Raw genomic sequence first — 15,488 nt, forward strand, 5'->3', positions numbered from 1 at the left:
TTTAGAGAAGACTGAAATATTTATTCTGTGGAAAATTCAACAACTACGGATTGAAAATCGGTGGCCTGCTGAGCCTGATCTGCCCCCAACCATCCCTGAGTTGGCCAAAAACCTTGGAATGACGTTTGACAATTAGTTATCCTTCAAGCATCAAATTATCACAGTTGCTGTATTTTGCTTCAGCATGACAAAAACTCCAAGGAAAGTGATTAGGTTCCTCGAACAAACTGCTAGAATAATTATGGCACGGGCACTCATCACTTCAAGATTAGACAATGCTAATATTCTTTATGTAGCTTTGCCTCTCAATCTCATTCGGGAACTGCAGTTAGCTCAAAATGTGGCAGCCGGGCTGTTACTAAACCTTCCTAAAACATATTTCATCTCGTTCAAACTTAAGGACCTTCACTGGCTTCCTATAGGAAAGAGAATACAATTTAAAACGCTATCCCTTTGTTACTGTGCATTTTACAAAAGTGGTCAGTGCAGCCTCCAAAATTTAATCACTACTTATCCCCACCCGCAAAGAAAAGCACTAAGGGCCAGATGTAGGTAAGTACAAATTTGCGACTTGCAATTTGCGAGTCATACCGACTCACAAATTGCAACTGGCAAAAGTGCATGCAGAAAGGTGTCTCAGACACCTTCTGCGACTCGATATGGGGTCGCAAAGACCCACCTCATGAATATTAATGAGGTGGGTCGTAGTTTGCGACCCCATAGCGAGGCCATGCACACACAGGGATGGTGGCCTGCTGGAGACAGCAGACCACCATGTCTGTGACTGCTTTTTTAATAAAGCAGTTTTTTTTCTTCTTTTTGCAGCCCGTTTTCCTCAAAGGAAAACGAGTTGCAAAAAGAAAAACTTCCAAAACCATTTGGTTTCGGTTTTTTCAGAGTAGGCAGTGGTCCACAGGACCACTGCCTGCTCTGAAAATTTTTTTTTTTCGTCATTCACAAAGGGCAAGGGGACCCCTTCCCTTTTGCGAATGAGTTACCACCCACTTCAAGTGGGTGGTAACTGCGAGTTGGTTTGCGACCGCATTCGCGGTCACAAAGCAACTCAGCATGGCGATGCGGTCGCAAATAGGAAGGGAACACCCCTTCCTATTTGTGAGTCACAGCCTCAAATTGCGAGTCGGTACCGACTCGCAATTTGAGGTTGTGCATCGCGTTAGGCCTTTTGCACATCGCAAACTGCGTTTTTCGCAGTTTGCGACGTGCAAAAGGCTTTCTATATCTGGCCCTAAGATCCTCCAACTCTGGTCGCCTGCTCCCTACCTAAGATATCATTTGAACCAGAGAGGAGTCTGCTCTATTTCGGTCCAAGGAGATAATTTGTGGAACCAATTATGGTGTAGATTGAGAGCCATCTCCAACTGATGAAGATTCCTGAAAATATTAAAAACTGGCTCTTATTTTTCGGGTTTCTTCAAATTTGTTATCAGGTCCCAGTTTCTTGACCCCATTTCTTGGACACTTTAGAAATCTTCCTTATGTTACATTACATTCCAGACCATTGTTTTTAGCCTAAATTGCCCTCCTAGACAGTGATCCACCTTATGCAAATCATTCTTGGCCCTACTCCAATAGGGACAGACCCGCCAGATCTGGCAGGCCACGTCCTGTCCAGATGTCAACAGAAGCAAACCCTAGACCGGTTTTGACCTATTTAGGTCTTGACCATGAGATGCAACTTGAGTCCTATGGCACAGTGAGCACAAGATCCACATCTGGACATGCCCATCACACATATGGCATCTACTGCAAAAATAATGAGGTGATGGAAGGAATACTTGAATTCATTTCAACCACTGTGCCACGCTACACAGAGACCTACATTATGTGACTCCGTGCTGGTTATGCTCCTACTGGAACAGTTCAGCCCGATCTGCCAGGTCAGGTCCCCTCCAGATGGGATCAAAAAGAATCTCAGACCAGTTTTGAACTACTTAGGCCTTGTTTGTGAGATATACCTTGAGTTCTATGGCACAGTGAGCACAGGACAAACATCTAGGCATACACACCATATGACGGGCATCTACTGCAAAAACAACAAGGTGATAGAAGAAAAGCTTGAATTAATCTCATCTACTGGCGATTGCTCAAGGCCACATTCCAGATCATTTTTTTGCCAGTTGGCCCATTCTAACAGAGACTCGCATTGTGCAAATCAGGCTTGGTCCTGCTCCAATAGGTACAGTCCAGTCAGAACTGCCAGTCCAGGTCCTTTTAATGTAGATGTCGACAGACGTAGGTCTTGTCAGTGAGATTTAGCTTGAGACCTATGGCACTGTGGGCATGGGACCCATGTCTGGGCATGTACAGATGTGGATCCAGGTGTGGGCCTTTGCTCACTGCATCATTGGAACCCAGATGCACCTGACTGAAGAGCCCCAGCTAGGGTGAAACCGGTCTTGGGTCACTTGTGTTCCAGTTCAGAAAGAACCTGGCTTGGCAGTTCGGACTAAAATTGTCCTATTGAAGCAGTTCCAAGGATGATTTGCATTTGAATTGGCTTAATCCAAGGTGGCAAAATGGGAAAAACGATGGACCGAGATACGGCCCATGTAGTTAAAAGTGATTGAAATTAATTCAAGAACTCTACCCATCACTTTTCTTCCTTACTTCAGGGCAGTGCTTTATGTGTGACGTAGTATGGCCAGATTTGAGTCCCATGCTCACTGTGCTTCTGAAGCCAAACTGCACCTGTCTGAAGCGCCCCAACTAAGTTGAAACTGGCTTTGGGTTGCTTGTATTTTGTTTCAGAGAGGACCTGGCTTGGCAGTTCAGGTATGGCATTTCTATTGGAGGAGTACTGGGACTGAATTCCACATGGCTAGGTCTAATCTGAAGTGGCTGTGCTGAGATTAATTTAAGCTTCCCAACTACCACTTTATTGTTTACCCTAGTCATCTGCAAAGCAAGAAAATATTCTATTATGTGCACAGACTCAACTATTCAGTCTATACAAATATAGCATGGTTTTGTACAGCTGCGACTCATCCTTTGGGCCTGAGGCCACCTCCACCACCTTTTGCCCCTCAAGAAGAATGTCTATGAGGCTGAGCAAAGGTCAGCCTGACAGGCACTGTTCATTTTCAGGTCAGACAGCCAAGAGCTAGACATGCGCTATTTGGAGACTCCCGGCTGCCTGAACTGAACTGTGCTGAAATGAAGAAGTCACAGCCAGGTCGGCGTGAACTCTTCAGCTTAGCAAAGGTGCCCCAAGGCCCTCCCCCTGATGACGAGGGGGAACGTCACAGTTTGCTTCGGACCTGGGCGCTTTGGTTTTAAGCCCTGAAGCACCCAGAACTGAGTGTCAATCAGTGACACCTCGTCACATTGTGGGTGGGGTCAGCAGTCTCACTGATCCCATGCCACTCTGTGACGAGTTGGGACTGCTGCCTTCCCTCATTGGCTGACCTTAGGTTAGCCAGCGAGGGAAGGCTGCACTCCCAACCCTCCTGGGACCTTCAAGGCAGAGCTGAAGGTAAGTGTGTGTTTTTTTAAATAAATGTTCAGTGCGTGTATGTTTGAATATTTGATGATGAGTGTTGTGAATGGATGTGTGTGCGAGCGTGTGTGAATGAATGAGTGTGAGGGTGCATGTGTGTCCCGCCCGCACCGCTGCCCTAAACAAATTACCTTCCGCCACTGGTTTTGTAAATCATTAATAACGGCGAACCATATCTGTCCATCAAATGAATGAATCGATCAGTTTCTCACCTTTAGATCCAGGGGCACCTGGTATTCCAGCAATGCCTTGTTCGCCCTTTGCTCCTGTTAATAAACAAAATTAAAATATAACCTGATTATCCAGAGCTCATTGTTTTCACGTTACATTCCTGCAGCAAAACACTGCAGGGGAAGAAAAGGCCTCTCACTTTCGTTCCTTTAAGGGTTCAGTCTGAACCCTTATCTAATAATGAGAGACGCCTCGTAAAAAGAAAGCTAGGTAGGTTTATGCACCAAACGTATTATTTGCAGGGCTTCCAAAGAGTTATCATGCCTATACATATGAAAACCACATATACCGCGTGTACAAGAAAAGTACATCCATTAGCAGCAGCTTACTTCTTATCAAATAGAATTTAAAATCGCCTGTAAGCATACATTGGACCGCTGCTTGGATCTATTCTCCCCCCAAAAATAAAAAAAAGTCGCTATAAGCGGTGATTATATATTATGTTTACATTCCATTCCACAATCACTAACAATGTCAGCACTTTAAAAGAAATTGCATACGGCTGATAACCTAAAAAATAAATTGCATAGGACAGTTATCCTATTGCAAACATGGGTGCACACAATTCTGCAGAACATCGTGTTAGAAATATCCACAACGCATAGCCTCATCTACTAAGTCGTAATGGTTTTAAAAGACGGATAAAACAGATACGAGCTGGCAATCCTGAACAAAAACAAGCAAATATAACAAGGAAGAAGGTTTCTTACCCTGTATCCCATAATCTACACTTCAAACTAGCAAATCTGTTTAATTCCCATGCTGTGGCTAGGGGTGTGCGTAACTCGCGTAACTGCCTCTAGCATAATTACACGTATTTACTGCAAAATTACATATAATTATCCGTAGTAACACGAGGAGCGTAATCGAGTATTTGCGGCGATTTTCCTAGCACCAAAGCAACCTTGTGTTCAAAATGGACCAGTGGATTCATTTTGTGCTAAGAAACTAGAGCTATATGCAACAGGGCACCAACAGCAGCAGCCAGCACCTGCCCGTGTTCTCTAAGTTTGTTGTTCCTGTTCTCCTGCGTATGGTATTTGCCCCAAATTACTCTTAATTACTCCAGCAGGCACAATCATGTATTTCCAGTAATTTCGCATCACAAGAGTAATGAATAATATCTTAAACGACTCAGGCGTAATTAAAATTACTCCCAGGCCTTATTTATATGTCTAAATTGAAAACACAAGAATCCCATTCTCATCCCTTCTCTCTGTGATCCTGGTGTACTGCACCTCTTTGCATTTACACAGTACGTTTTTAGGTTCATTGGGGTTTCATGTTCGTCAACACAACTCAACATTTTATTGTTATTTTCAATAAGACGATTTTGCTCCCCCTGGGTACAGTCGAATTATCCTTCCTAAGATCACAAAGTGCACATTTAGTTATTAATGTCTCAAACGTCGCTGTTTTACCTTTGTCCCTATTAATATATCCTCACGGAAGCATCGAGATTGGAGCAGAGTTTTCCTTGAACCTACTGTAGTAAAGTCAGATTTTATCTACCAACACATCTCTAGTGGCAAGTCCTCATTCCAGTCTTATCACCCCTCTGACATTAAATTTATGTCTAAGGCCCGGTGTTTGGGCCGATATGTACCAGACTTCATAAAATCCAACTTTCCTGCTTTGGAATTTATCAGGTCTGACACACAGCTCCTAATTACAAGTTTTCCCCCAACAATAGAAATTAACATGCAGATTTTTGTGCTTAGAGCATGAAAATCCCTATAGTCCAGCAATTTATTAGCCACTCTCCTCCCCATACCTCACACATTTTGGAAGGAATGACCTATCAAAATGTACTGGGTGAAAACTAGGAGCGGCTTGTGGTGCTTTGTAGGGGTCGGGCGGTGCGTGGGATATGGGGGAGAATTAATTAAAAAAATTAAAAACACTTACCTGCATTGTAGCCGCTGCCTCCAGCACCGTGCCGCTCCTCTGCTGCAGGCTCCCAGCCTGCCCTACGGCCAATCCTGACCCTGCTCAGAGCAGCGTTAGGATTGGCTGGGAGCGCCCGGCCAAGGCACTCTCAGGTAGACTGGGAGCCTGTGCGTCCACTCTCCAGCCCGGCAACACAGTGTTGAGCTGGAGAGACCACAGTGCACATGTGTGTTTGGCCGGTCCGAGACGGCCGGCCAAACATACATGCACACTGCAAAGCACTCCCCCCTCTGTGCTTGTCACAGCCCGTGGCCCCGTCCCTTTTATTTCAAAGCAATAATAAACATAGTTTATTATTGTTTTGTAGTAAAAGGTTTGCAGCTGCCGCTGCTGCTGGCAGGGGGGCTACGCCCCTCCACCCTAGTGGAGGAGCCGCACCTGGTGAAAACTACTGCTGTGCAGTGTTAGGCGCAAAACACCTAAGGCCCAATTCACAAAAGTAAACTTAGACCTGAAGTATGTGTCTAGACCTGAAGTTTAAGTTTAGACCTGAAGTCTAAGGGTCCAATCCACAAAGGTAAACTTAAATGTGAAGTCTAAGTTTCCCTCTGTGGATTGGGCCCTTAAACTTCAGGTCTAAACTCAGACTTCAGGTTTAAATTTACTTTTGTGAATTGGGACCCCATGCTTAACTTAGCCGGTGGTAGTAGGTGGGGTCCATCAACACTCTGTTTGGTAGGCTTGGACTTTTTTTTGATCATTAGACTTTAACCCAAAACAATTTTGGAATGGGTTCATGAAACTAGCGATGAGCCCTCTAGTAACATGCTTGTTTATTAGCTTTTAAATGTGTGGGAAACGTAGTCACACATAGGGGCATATTTACAAGAAACTGGCACATCAGTACTGATGCGCTAGTTTTCTTGCGTCACCCCTCTACCACCTAATGACACCATGGGTGCGCCGTATTCAGAATACATCACACCATGACACATGTTAGACCAATAGAGTCATTTTTTACACCACTGTGGCGCTTTGCTGCACTAGCATAAAAAATTTTTATGCTAGTGCAGCAAAGTGCAAGGAGGCCCATTGATTACAATGGGTACATCACTTTAACGCCTGCTTTGAGCAGGCACTAAAAATGACGCCAAGAATGGCGCAGTAAAATCTTGTAGATTTCACTGCGTCATTTTTGCGGGACTCCTAATGCCGGAACACCCCCTTTGCATACATTATGCCTGATGCAGGCAAGGGGTCGCAAAGTGGAACAATGCATGCTTTGCGCCACTTTATACATATGGCGCAGCGAAGATTGTCTCCTTGAGCCACTTTAGCGTAGAAAATGACGCTAGTGTGGCGCAAGGAGGCAATAGGGCCTTATAAATCTGGCCCATACTTGCTTACCATTTGTTGGAACACTCAGGGCCTGATTTAGAGTTTGGCAGATGGGGTTACTCCATCTCAAACATGACGGATATCCAATCTGCCGTATTACAATTCCATTATACCCTATGGACATCGTAATACAGCGGACAGGATATCCGTCACACTTGTGACGGAGAAATCCATCCACCAAACTCTAAATCAGGCCCTTATTTATGACCACAACCTCTGTAAAGCTCTTATAATAAAATATGACAAACAAAATAATGGTCTTGACAAGAGCGCTCCAGTTTACAATTTTTCACCTTTCAACAAAAAATCACTCATATTACTCTGTATAGGAATAAAATCATTACAAAATGTTGAATTTGTACGTTTATTTGAGTACCCTATTTAATGACAACCAATTGCATCAGTAAAAGTATTCTGTAGTCATTGTTCTTCTAATATCAGTCTGTTTAGAATGTGACCCATAAAGGGAACCAAGCTGGATGTACATTTGTCCTAGAGATTGGCAAGCTTTCTCTTTCGACTAATGATATGTTTCATGTATCTGCGTTCATCTTCAGTTTCTCAACTTCCAGAGTTTCAAACATAGAGTGGTCTGCGTTTTCAAGGACTTTAAAAGGACTAGGGACATCCTTGGTTATGACTGCAAAGTGTTATTCTAGTTACACATATTGTTCCATGATTCCTACAAAAGAGTGCTTAATATAATTCAAGTGCAGCCTATTCTAGTTTTTATTGTCTGACATTCTGATGGTCAGTATTAACGGTAAGGGTACAGAGTGCTCATTATTTCCAGGGTGGTCTAGAGCAGGAGGTCAGGGGAAAAATAATGCAGGGACAAGACGTACTGATGTTTTTCTGTTCCTCAACTGACCCTAGATGACTAAGGGTGTGTTATGTTATTTTATATTGCTTTGTATAGTCCTCTAATCAACTGAGAGGGCATCCAGCTGCTTGGGCAGGTGCTTAGGTTTGTGATCCCCAAGATGCTTAAAAGCCAGGTCTTCAGCTTCTTGCAGAGCTCAAAACGTGAGGAGGAGGCTCTGATGGATTGAGGGAGGTGGTTTCATGTTGGGTATGGTAGGAGAACGAGCAACCTTCAGTTTTGCTTTCACCGATGCAGGGAATGTGTGCGGGTGGGAGGGGGAATGAAGCAGAGTGTAGGTGTCTGGTGGGTTGGTGAAAGTGTATGTGGCTGAACAGATATTCTAGTCCTGTGTTGTGTAGGGCTTTGTATGTGTGCGTGAGAAGTTTGAATTGGCTGCACTTGTGAACGGGGAGTCAGTGAAGCTTCCTGAGGTGAAGTGTGACATGCATGTGGCGTGGTAGGTCGAGTATGAGTCTTGCAGCAGATAATCTGGAGGCTGTGTAGGAGTTGTTTGGAGACTCCAACGTAGTGAGTGTTGCAGTAGTCCAGCCTGCTGGTGATGAGTGCTTGCGTGATGGTCCATCTGGTATTCTGATGTAACCAATTGAAGATTTTTCACAGCATGCGTAGGGGTGGAAGCAGGAGCTGCACACTGGGTTGACTTGAGCCATCATATAGAGACATCTAGGATAATTCCTATATTTTGTGCATGGTCTGTGGGTATGGGTGTTGGTCTTGTCTCCAACAGCCACCAGGTGGAGTCCCATGGGGAGGTCTTGTTGCCAAAGACATGAATGTCGATCTTGTTGGAGTTAAGCTGCTGACAATTGGTTCGCATTGAGGCTGCTACCATAGTCATGCAGTTGATGAGGTTGGTTCTGGCGGTTGTTGATTTGTCTGTCAGGGAGTGGAAGCGTTGGTTGTCATTGGCGTAGGAGATGACGGTGATGGTTTGTGATCGGATGATGTTAGCGAGCAGGTCATATAGATGTTGAAAAAGATGGGCTGAGGGATGATCCTTGTTGGTCTCCGCACATCAGTTTATTGGTCTCTGATGTGAAGGGTGGCAGCCTGACCCTTTGGGTTCTTCCTGTGAGGAAGGAACAAATCCACTTCAGAGATCCTTGTATGCCAATCTCATGGAGTCTTCTAATGAGGGTGTTATGGGAGACAGTGTGGAAGGCTGCAGAGTGGTTGAGAAGGATGAGGGCCGCTGTATCTCCTCGGTCCAGAGTGATTCAAATATCATCAGTGACCATTATGAGTTCTGTTTTGGTGATGTAGTTCTTTTTGAATCATGATTAAGTGCTGTCTAGAAAAGGATGACGTTCAAGGTGGGTTGTGCGTTGTTTTCTGATGGCCTTCCCAATCACTTTGGCTGGATAAAGAAGCAAGGAGATGGGTTGAAAGTTGCTTGGTTGATTCAGGTTGACTGTGAGCTTCTAGAGGAGGGTATTGATTTCTGCAAGTTTCCATTCATCCACGAAAATGGCAGATGTGATAGAGGTGTTGATGATGAGGGTAAGGGTGGTGCCGATTGGGGATGTTCCCAGGTTGTCGATGTGGTGAGGGCATGCGTTTGAAGGGGCCCCTGAGTGGATGATCTGCATCATTGCCACTGTGTCATTTCTGGTGAGTGTTGCCATTTGATCAGGTGGCTGTCTTAGTTGGTGGCAGGTAGGTTAGCAACGAGTTCCCTGGGGTTGGGTTGGTGTGCGAAACTGCTGTAGATGTTTGCAGTTTTGCTGTGGAAGAAGTTGGGTAAGTTATCGTAGAGTTGCTGGGAGGCAGCGATGTTGGTGACAGTGGCTGAGGATGAGGTGAAATCCTTAATGATCTAGAAGATCTTCTTGCAGCTGTTGGAGCTTTCTTCGATGCAGTCCACTAGTGCTTTTTTCTTGGTGCCTCTTATTTGCTGGTGATAGCGTCTGAGTGCAGCCTTGTAGATATTTTGGTTGATGGTGTTGTGGCTGGATCTCCATTTCCTTTCTAGCTGTTTACATTGTCGGTTGGTGTCTCTGAGGTCTTCTGTGCACAAGCTGCCCTGCCTGTGTGATCTTTTATGCTTGTTGGATTTGATGGGAGTGAGGGAGCCCGCGCAGTTCTTGATCCAGTTGTTGAAGTTGTTGATGTACTTGTTGAGGTTGTCTGTGGGGCTAGGTTGATCTGTGCTGAGGGTACCAAGCCAGTCCGCTTCTGCAATTTTGTCCTAGCTACGGCCTGGAATACTGAACCTGGTAGGGGTGTTGACTTAAGGTATTTTATTTGGAAGTTGATGATGGAATGATTGGTCCATGCGAACAGTGTAGCGGAGTTATATTTGAGCTGTCGCTTGTGGCGAAGATGGGGTTCACTGTGTGTCCTGGGATGTCTGTTGGTTCTGGGTGAGTGTGTTATTTCTCATGCTTTCGAGGAGTGCTGTGAGGGAGGGGTTGTTTCAGTCTTCCAGGAGAAAGTTGAGGTCGCCGAAGAGAATTTAGGCTCTGGAGTTGATGGTGAGCGGAGCAACGAAGTTGGTGATGAGGTTGGTAAAGGTGGCTCATGGTCCGGGTGATTCAGGGTTAAGTTTACTGAGATTTGCAGCTTGAAGGGCTGGTGTTCCATGAATGGGGTGGTGTTCTCTGTGGATTTTGTGCATTTGATGGACCGTTGATGATAACTAGTCCTTCTCCTGGCTTGTGAAGGTGGTCCTGTCAAGCTATCTTGTAGCCCGCTGGGATTGCTGTGGCAATGTCAAGAGCCGCTATGGGGTTGAGCCAGGTCTCTTTGATAAAGAGGATGTCAGATGCGTCGCTACTCAGTACGTGTGTCATTGCATACATTTTTTTCATTACATTTTGGGACAATTATTAAAAAATGTGAAACATGTTTGCTGGTAACTCGAGTGAAAACTTTATGTAAAGAAATACGGCATGCAAAACAAATGCCACACAAGTTACCGCCAGGACAATGGTTAAAGCAGAAAATGTTTCTTAAAGGAGACATTTTCTGTGCGAACTAATCTCCCAAAGCCAGATATGTGAACTTTTCCATACGGTAAATTCATAAATTTCATGAATTTCACCAGCTTAATCGAAATTTCACCCAGGCCTTTCCACGACTTTCTTTTAAGAACGGCTTCGCTACTCATCCACGTTTAGCTGGATAGTCAAGAAGGTTAGTTTCTGTTCCATTGCAGAATCGAAAAGGGGAAAAATGTGAAAGTGCAATATTTTCGGCACTTTTCAAAGTTCCAATCCCTGTGCAAACTTCTGCTGCATAGAGATCATGATGAAGGAAAAAAACATATATTAAAGAATCTACAACCAGTGCTTAATCTTTTCAAAACTGCCTTACATAAGTTCTACATGGTGCAATACTGAACGTAAATTGTTGAGACGTAATAAATAAAATCCGGGCAGAAAGTGTACTCTTTAGCAATTACTGCCGTATTTAGTCTAAATTTTTTCCGTGGGACAACCTCTATTGATACTTTTGAGCCACAATCTCCCCTTAATCTCTGGGGCGCCCACAGTAGTTCGGATGAGGATTGGAAATTCGGAGAGGACAACCCGACTGTGTTTGGGGTTCAGCTATTCCCCCTCGTTTAGTGACAAGTCCTTGATCCCCCTTGCTCGAGCTCCTGTGTACTGCAAAGAAGCTTTATCATTGTCACATTGTTGGGGAAGCTGGCTGCCCCTGTATAGTTCTTTCTCAATATTTTACGTTGTTCCCTACACTATCACCTTTGACTATGGAGGACTTGCCATATGTCTCCAATATGAGTATGTGATGCCGTTACACTATTCTCTTTGAATATCCTATGTATCATTCTTCTGTAATGTCTATGAATATAGAATGCTGTATTTCGTGGTCACCTCTGGATATCTGCTCTTCTGTCCCACATTTGTCTGCGAAGATACTGTGTCATCTGTGACAATGTAATGATGTGTGCTACCTTGGCACACGTAACTGTGTAATCCTTTCTTGAGTGCAAGCTGCATCACCGGTGAATATTTGAGATTAAGCCCCAGACTGTCAATTGAGAACATGACACTCTGGGGGTCATTACGACCCTGGCGGAAGGCGGAGAACCGGCGGTAAGACCGCCAACAGGCTGGCGGTCTTACCTTGTGGAATTATGACCATGGCGGTTACTGCCAGGGTCATCCGCCGGTTCTCCGTTCCGCCCGCCAGTGCGGAGACGACCGCCGGGCTGGAGACCTGGGTCTCCAGCCCGGCGGCCGTCACTATACCACCTGCGGTATTTGGACCCGGCTTACCGCCGTGGATTTCCAGCGGTTGGAACCGCCATGAAATCCATGGCTGTAAGCACTATCAGTGCCAAGGAATTTCTTCCCTGGCACTGATAGGGGTCTCCCCCACCCCCCACCCCCACCCGACTCCCTCCCCTACACCCCCCACCACCCGTGCCACCCCCCAAAGGTGGCAGGGCCCCCCTCCCCACCTGACCCCCAAAATCACAGAACTCACACACACCCGACACGCACGCAGGCACCACCAATATACACACACACCGACATACATGCCAACATCCACACACACAGTCAGACACGCACACCCATATACAGACATACACACACACATCCATACAGACATACATACAGACATACACGCACTCATTCCCAAAACACGCGACACCCCCGCAAGCATACACGCACTCACACACCCCCTCTACATACACAGACGCACACCCCCATGCACCCACACAACACACAACACCCCACGACCCCCTCCCCTAACAGACGATCGAATTACCTGTTCCCCGTCGATCCTCCGGGAGGGGACAGGAGCCATGGGGGCTGCTCCGCCGACACCACACCGCCAACAGAACACCGCCGCGCCGAATCACAGGACGTGATTCGCTGGGCGGTGTTCTGTTGGCGTGGCCGTGGAGGTTGAGCAACCTCTACTTCCCCGCCGCCCGCCAGTATGGCTGTTGGCGGCTCTCCATGGGAAAAAGGACGGAGAGCAACCAACAGTCATAATACGCCAAGCGGCAAACCGCCACTACTGGCGGTCTTCCGTACGGCGGTCCCTCGGCGGTCTTGTAAAAAGACCGCCGAGGTTGTAATGATCCCCTCTGTGTTCTAAACTTTCACATGTAGAAAGCGTCCTAGAGCCTTCCCGATAAAATACAATGATTTATTCCAGATTGTCCCTTGTCAATATGTATATCTGTAAATCCTTTTATGCCCTCAAACTATTACCTCTAAACATGCAATTTCTTGCTTCAGTGTGCCACTGGCTTGAGATGTGGTCCAGGGTTTGAAATGTAAGGCTTTTTGCCTCATTTCCCCACATGAACAGGGCTGGCAGGATTTTATAGAGCGACAGATTAGGTGTTGTTACAAAGCAGCTGAGCTGTGCTCTTTTGAGCACAATATTATCTACATGTGTCTGAAGTCCACAGAAACAGATAAAGCCCTGCAAACAACCAATAAACACCAAACGTGACAAACAAATGTGCAATTCAATAGATCAATAGTCTGTCTCTGATCGATCCTCTACCCAAGGTTGCCTCTCCGACCCATTCCATTTCCATTAACCTGCCAAAAGCATTCACCGTGTATAGCACAATATGGTCATCTTTAAATAAAGTCTGAATACTTTTGAGGATGAAACGTTGCGCACCTCAAATCTGACCCCTAGCAACTTCTGGAAAGGGTCGAAGACCCACCTTTATCAGGCGTGCACAGACATCTCAAAGTGGTAGGTTCCATGAACTCGCCTGTGTTCTCTCGCTGCACTGTGTGAGGTGATGAATTGTGTTTGACGTCATCAGAACTGCCCTGAAGCAGACATTGGGTGACAGATCGAAATACAAAAGACACAAAATAAAATGCACAACAAAACTGTTTCCAGTTTTACCTGTTGCTCCTGGTGGCCCCACCTCTCCTGGAATCCCAGGATCTCCTTTCTGTCCTGAATATAAAGAAACATTGAGAAGACAATGTCACTAAAAGAGGAAATATGGTGCAGATCATATAACAAGCAGCAGTAGCATTATCCTATGTAAGTCAATGGCCTACTTGCCAAAGATGTGTGGAATTCCTTTTTCAAAGTGTGTTCACAATCCATCTGTTTCTAAAGTGACAGTAAGAAGCATGTGTTTTGTGTCTGAGTTCTGGAAAATTCTGCCTATTGCCACACAGCAGAATTTTCCTCCCCCAAGGCTCCAGAAAATGCGAGCTGGTGAGCTTGAGTGAAATTTTGCACTGCCTAGTGAGATTTTCTAACCTGGGCAGTCGTGGGCGGTTGTGGGAGGTTGTGGTCAGAGGGCTGCCGTTCAAGTAGATTTGCTGGCTCTCAAGTATATTTTCTACTCAAATGGCAACAACATTAACTTGAATGTCCATGCAGTCTGGCTCAACACATGGTGCTGTTCAAACTGATGTCCAGCGCTGCTCGCGCTATAAAGCTAAATTGCAGAGCAAGCTGCATATTTTCCGCCGGTTGGAGGAACTCTGTGAAATGTTGCAGCGTTTTTATATAACTCTGTAGAATTCTGCAAAGTGAAACCCCGTGAGGTTCCGCCCACCCCTAGTCTGGACCATATGGCTGATACACCTGTGCCTACATTCCCCTGGAACAGATAGGGAACTGCAAGATCCTACCCAACTGAACAAGGCTTTTAAATCCACCAAACAAGCAGTAAGCCTATAAGCATTGCATGTGCATCATGTTATGTGTATTTGTATAGTGCACAACTCACCCGGGAGAGTATCCTGGCACTAAAGAAGCAGCTGTATGTGCGGAGCCAGGGCAGGGCTAGGTGAACAGCCAGGTCTCCAGTTTCTTGTGAAATTTGAGAACTGAGGCAGCAGCTCTGCTGTACACTGGAAGGTTGTTCCGGGCTTTAGCAGTGAAGCAGGACAAGGCAGGACTATTCTGGTTCTGTGTCTGCCAGGTGTATGTGCGAGGAGGAGTCCAGCTGAGCAGATGCGTCTGGTAGGTTTGAGGCACCTTTTGTGGTTGTTGAGTTCTCTAGGGCCAATGTTGTATAAGGCTTTGCATGTGTGCGCCAGGAGTTTCAAGAGTGTTCATTTGTGGATTGGGAGCCAGTGGAGCTATTTAGAGTGCAGGGTGATAAGAGTACTGCATGGAAGGTTGAACCTGGCTGCTGAGGTTTACATGACCTGGAGTACTGGAGTCTTCTGGTCAGTTGAGTGTTGATTCCAGCATAGAGTGTGTTGCTTTGGTCCAGCATGCTGGTGATGGGGGCTTGGGTGACAGTCTGCGAGTGTTGGTGAGAAGCCATTTGAAGATCTTTTTGAGCATCTTGATTGTGTGGGAGCAGGAGAACGAGACTGCATTCAGTTGGTCAGTCATGGTGAGTTGGTTGTCGATGGGCATGATGAGTTGGTTGTCGATTCCTATTCTGAGGTTCTTTTACATACGTTGTCAGGAGGGGTGTGGGTCCAAGTTCGGAAGGCCACCAGGTGGAGTCCTGTAGTGAGATGCCTTTGCCGAATATTACTAATTCTGTATTGTCTGTTTTGAGCTTGATGCAGTTGGTTTTCATCCATCTGGCGACTTTGATCATGGAGATAGAGAAAGTGGTCCGGATATTTTGTGTCTTGTTGG

At 45.8% G+C, this 15,488-nt stretch overlaps 1 protein-coding gene across 1 annotated transcript in view; it reads right to left on the minus strand.

Annotated features, from left to right (window-relative positions):
• The window catches only part of LOC138301222 (ficolin-1-B-like), a 129,738-nt gene that overhangs the window by 101,779 nt on the left and 12,471 nt on the right, over positions 1–15,488 (minus strand). Inside the window, exons 4-5 of the mRNA XM_069241467.1 lie at positions 13,773–13,826; positions 3,730–3,783 (exon numbers count right to left, since the gene is read on the minus strand). Of these exons, the coding sequence (XP_069097568.1) occupies positions 3,730–3,783; positions 13,773–13,826 (108 nt within the window). The remainder of the gene's footprint in view (positions 1–3,729; positions 3,784–13,772; positions 13,827–15,488) is intronic.

Source organism: Pleurodeles waltl, chromosome 6 (genome assembly GCF_031143425.1).
Source record: "Pleurodeles waltl isolate 20211129_DDA chromosome 6, aPleWal1.hap1.20221129, whole genome shotgun sequence".
NCBI classification, from domain to species: Eukaryota; Metazoa; Chordata; class Amphibia; order Caudata; family Salamandridae; genus Pleurodeles; species Pleurodeles waltl.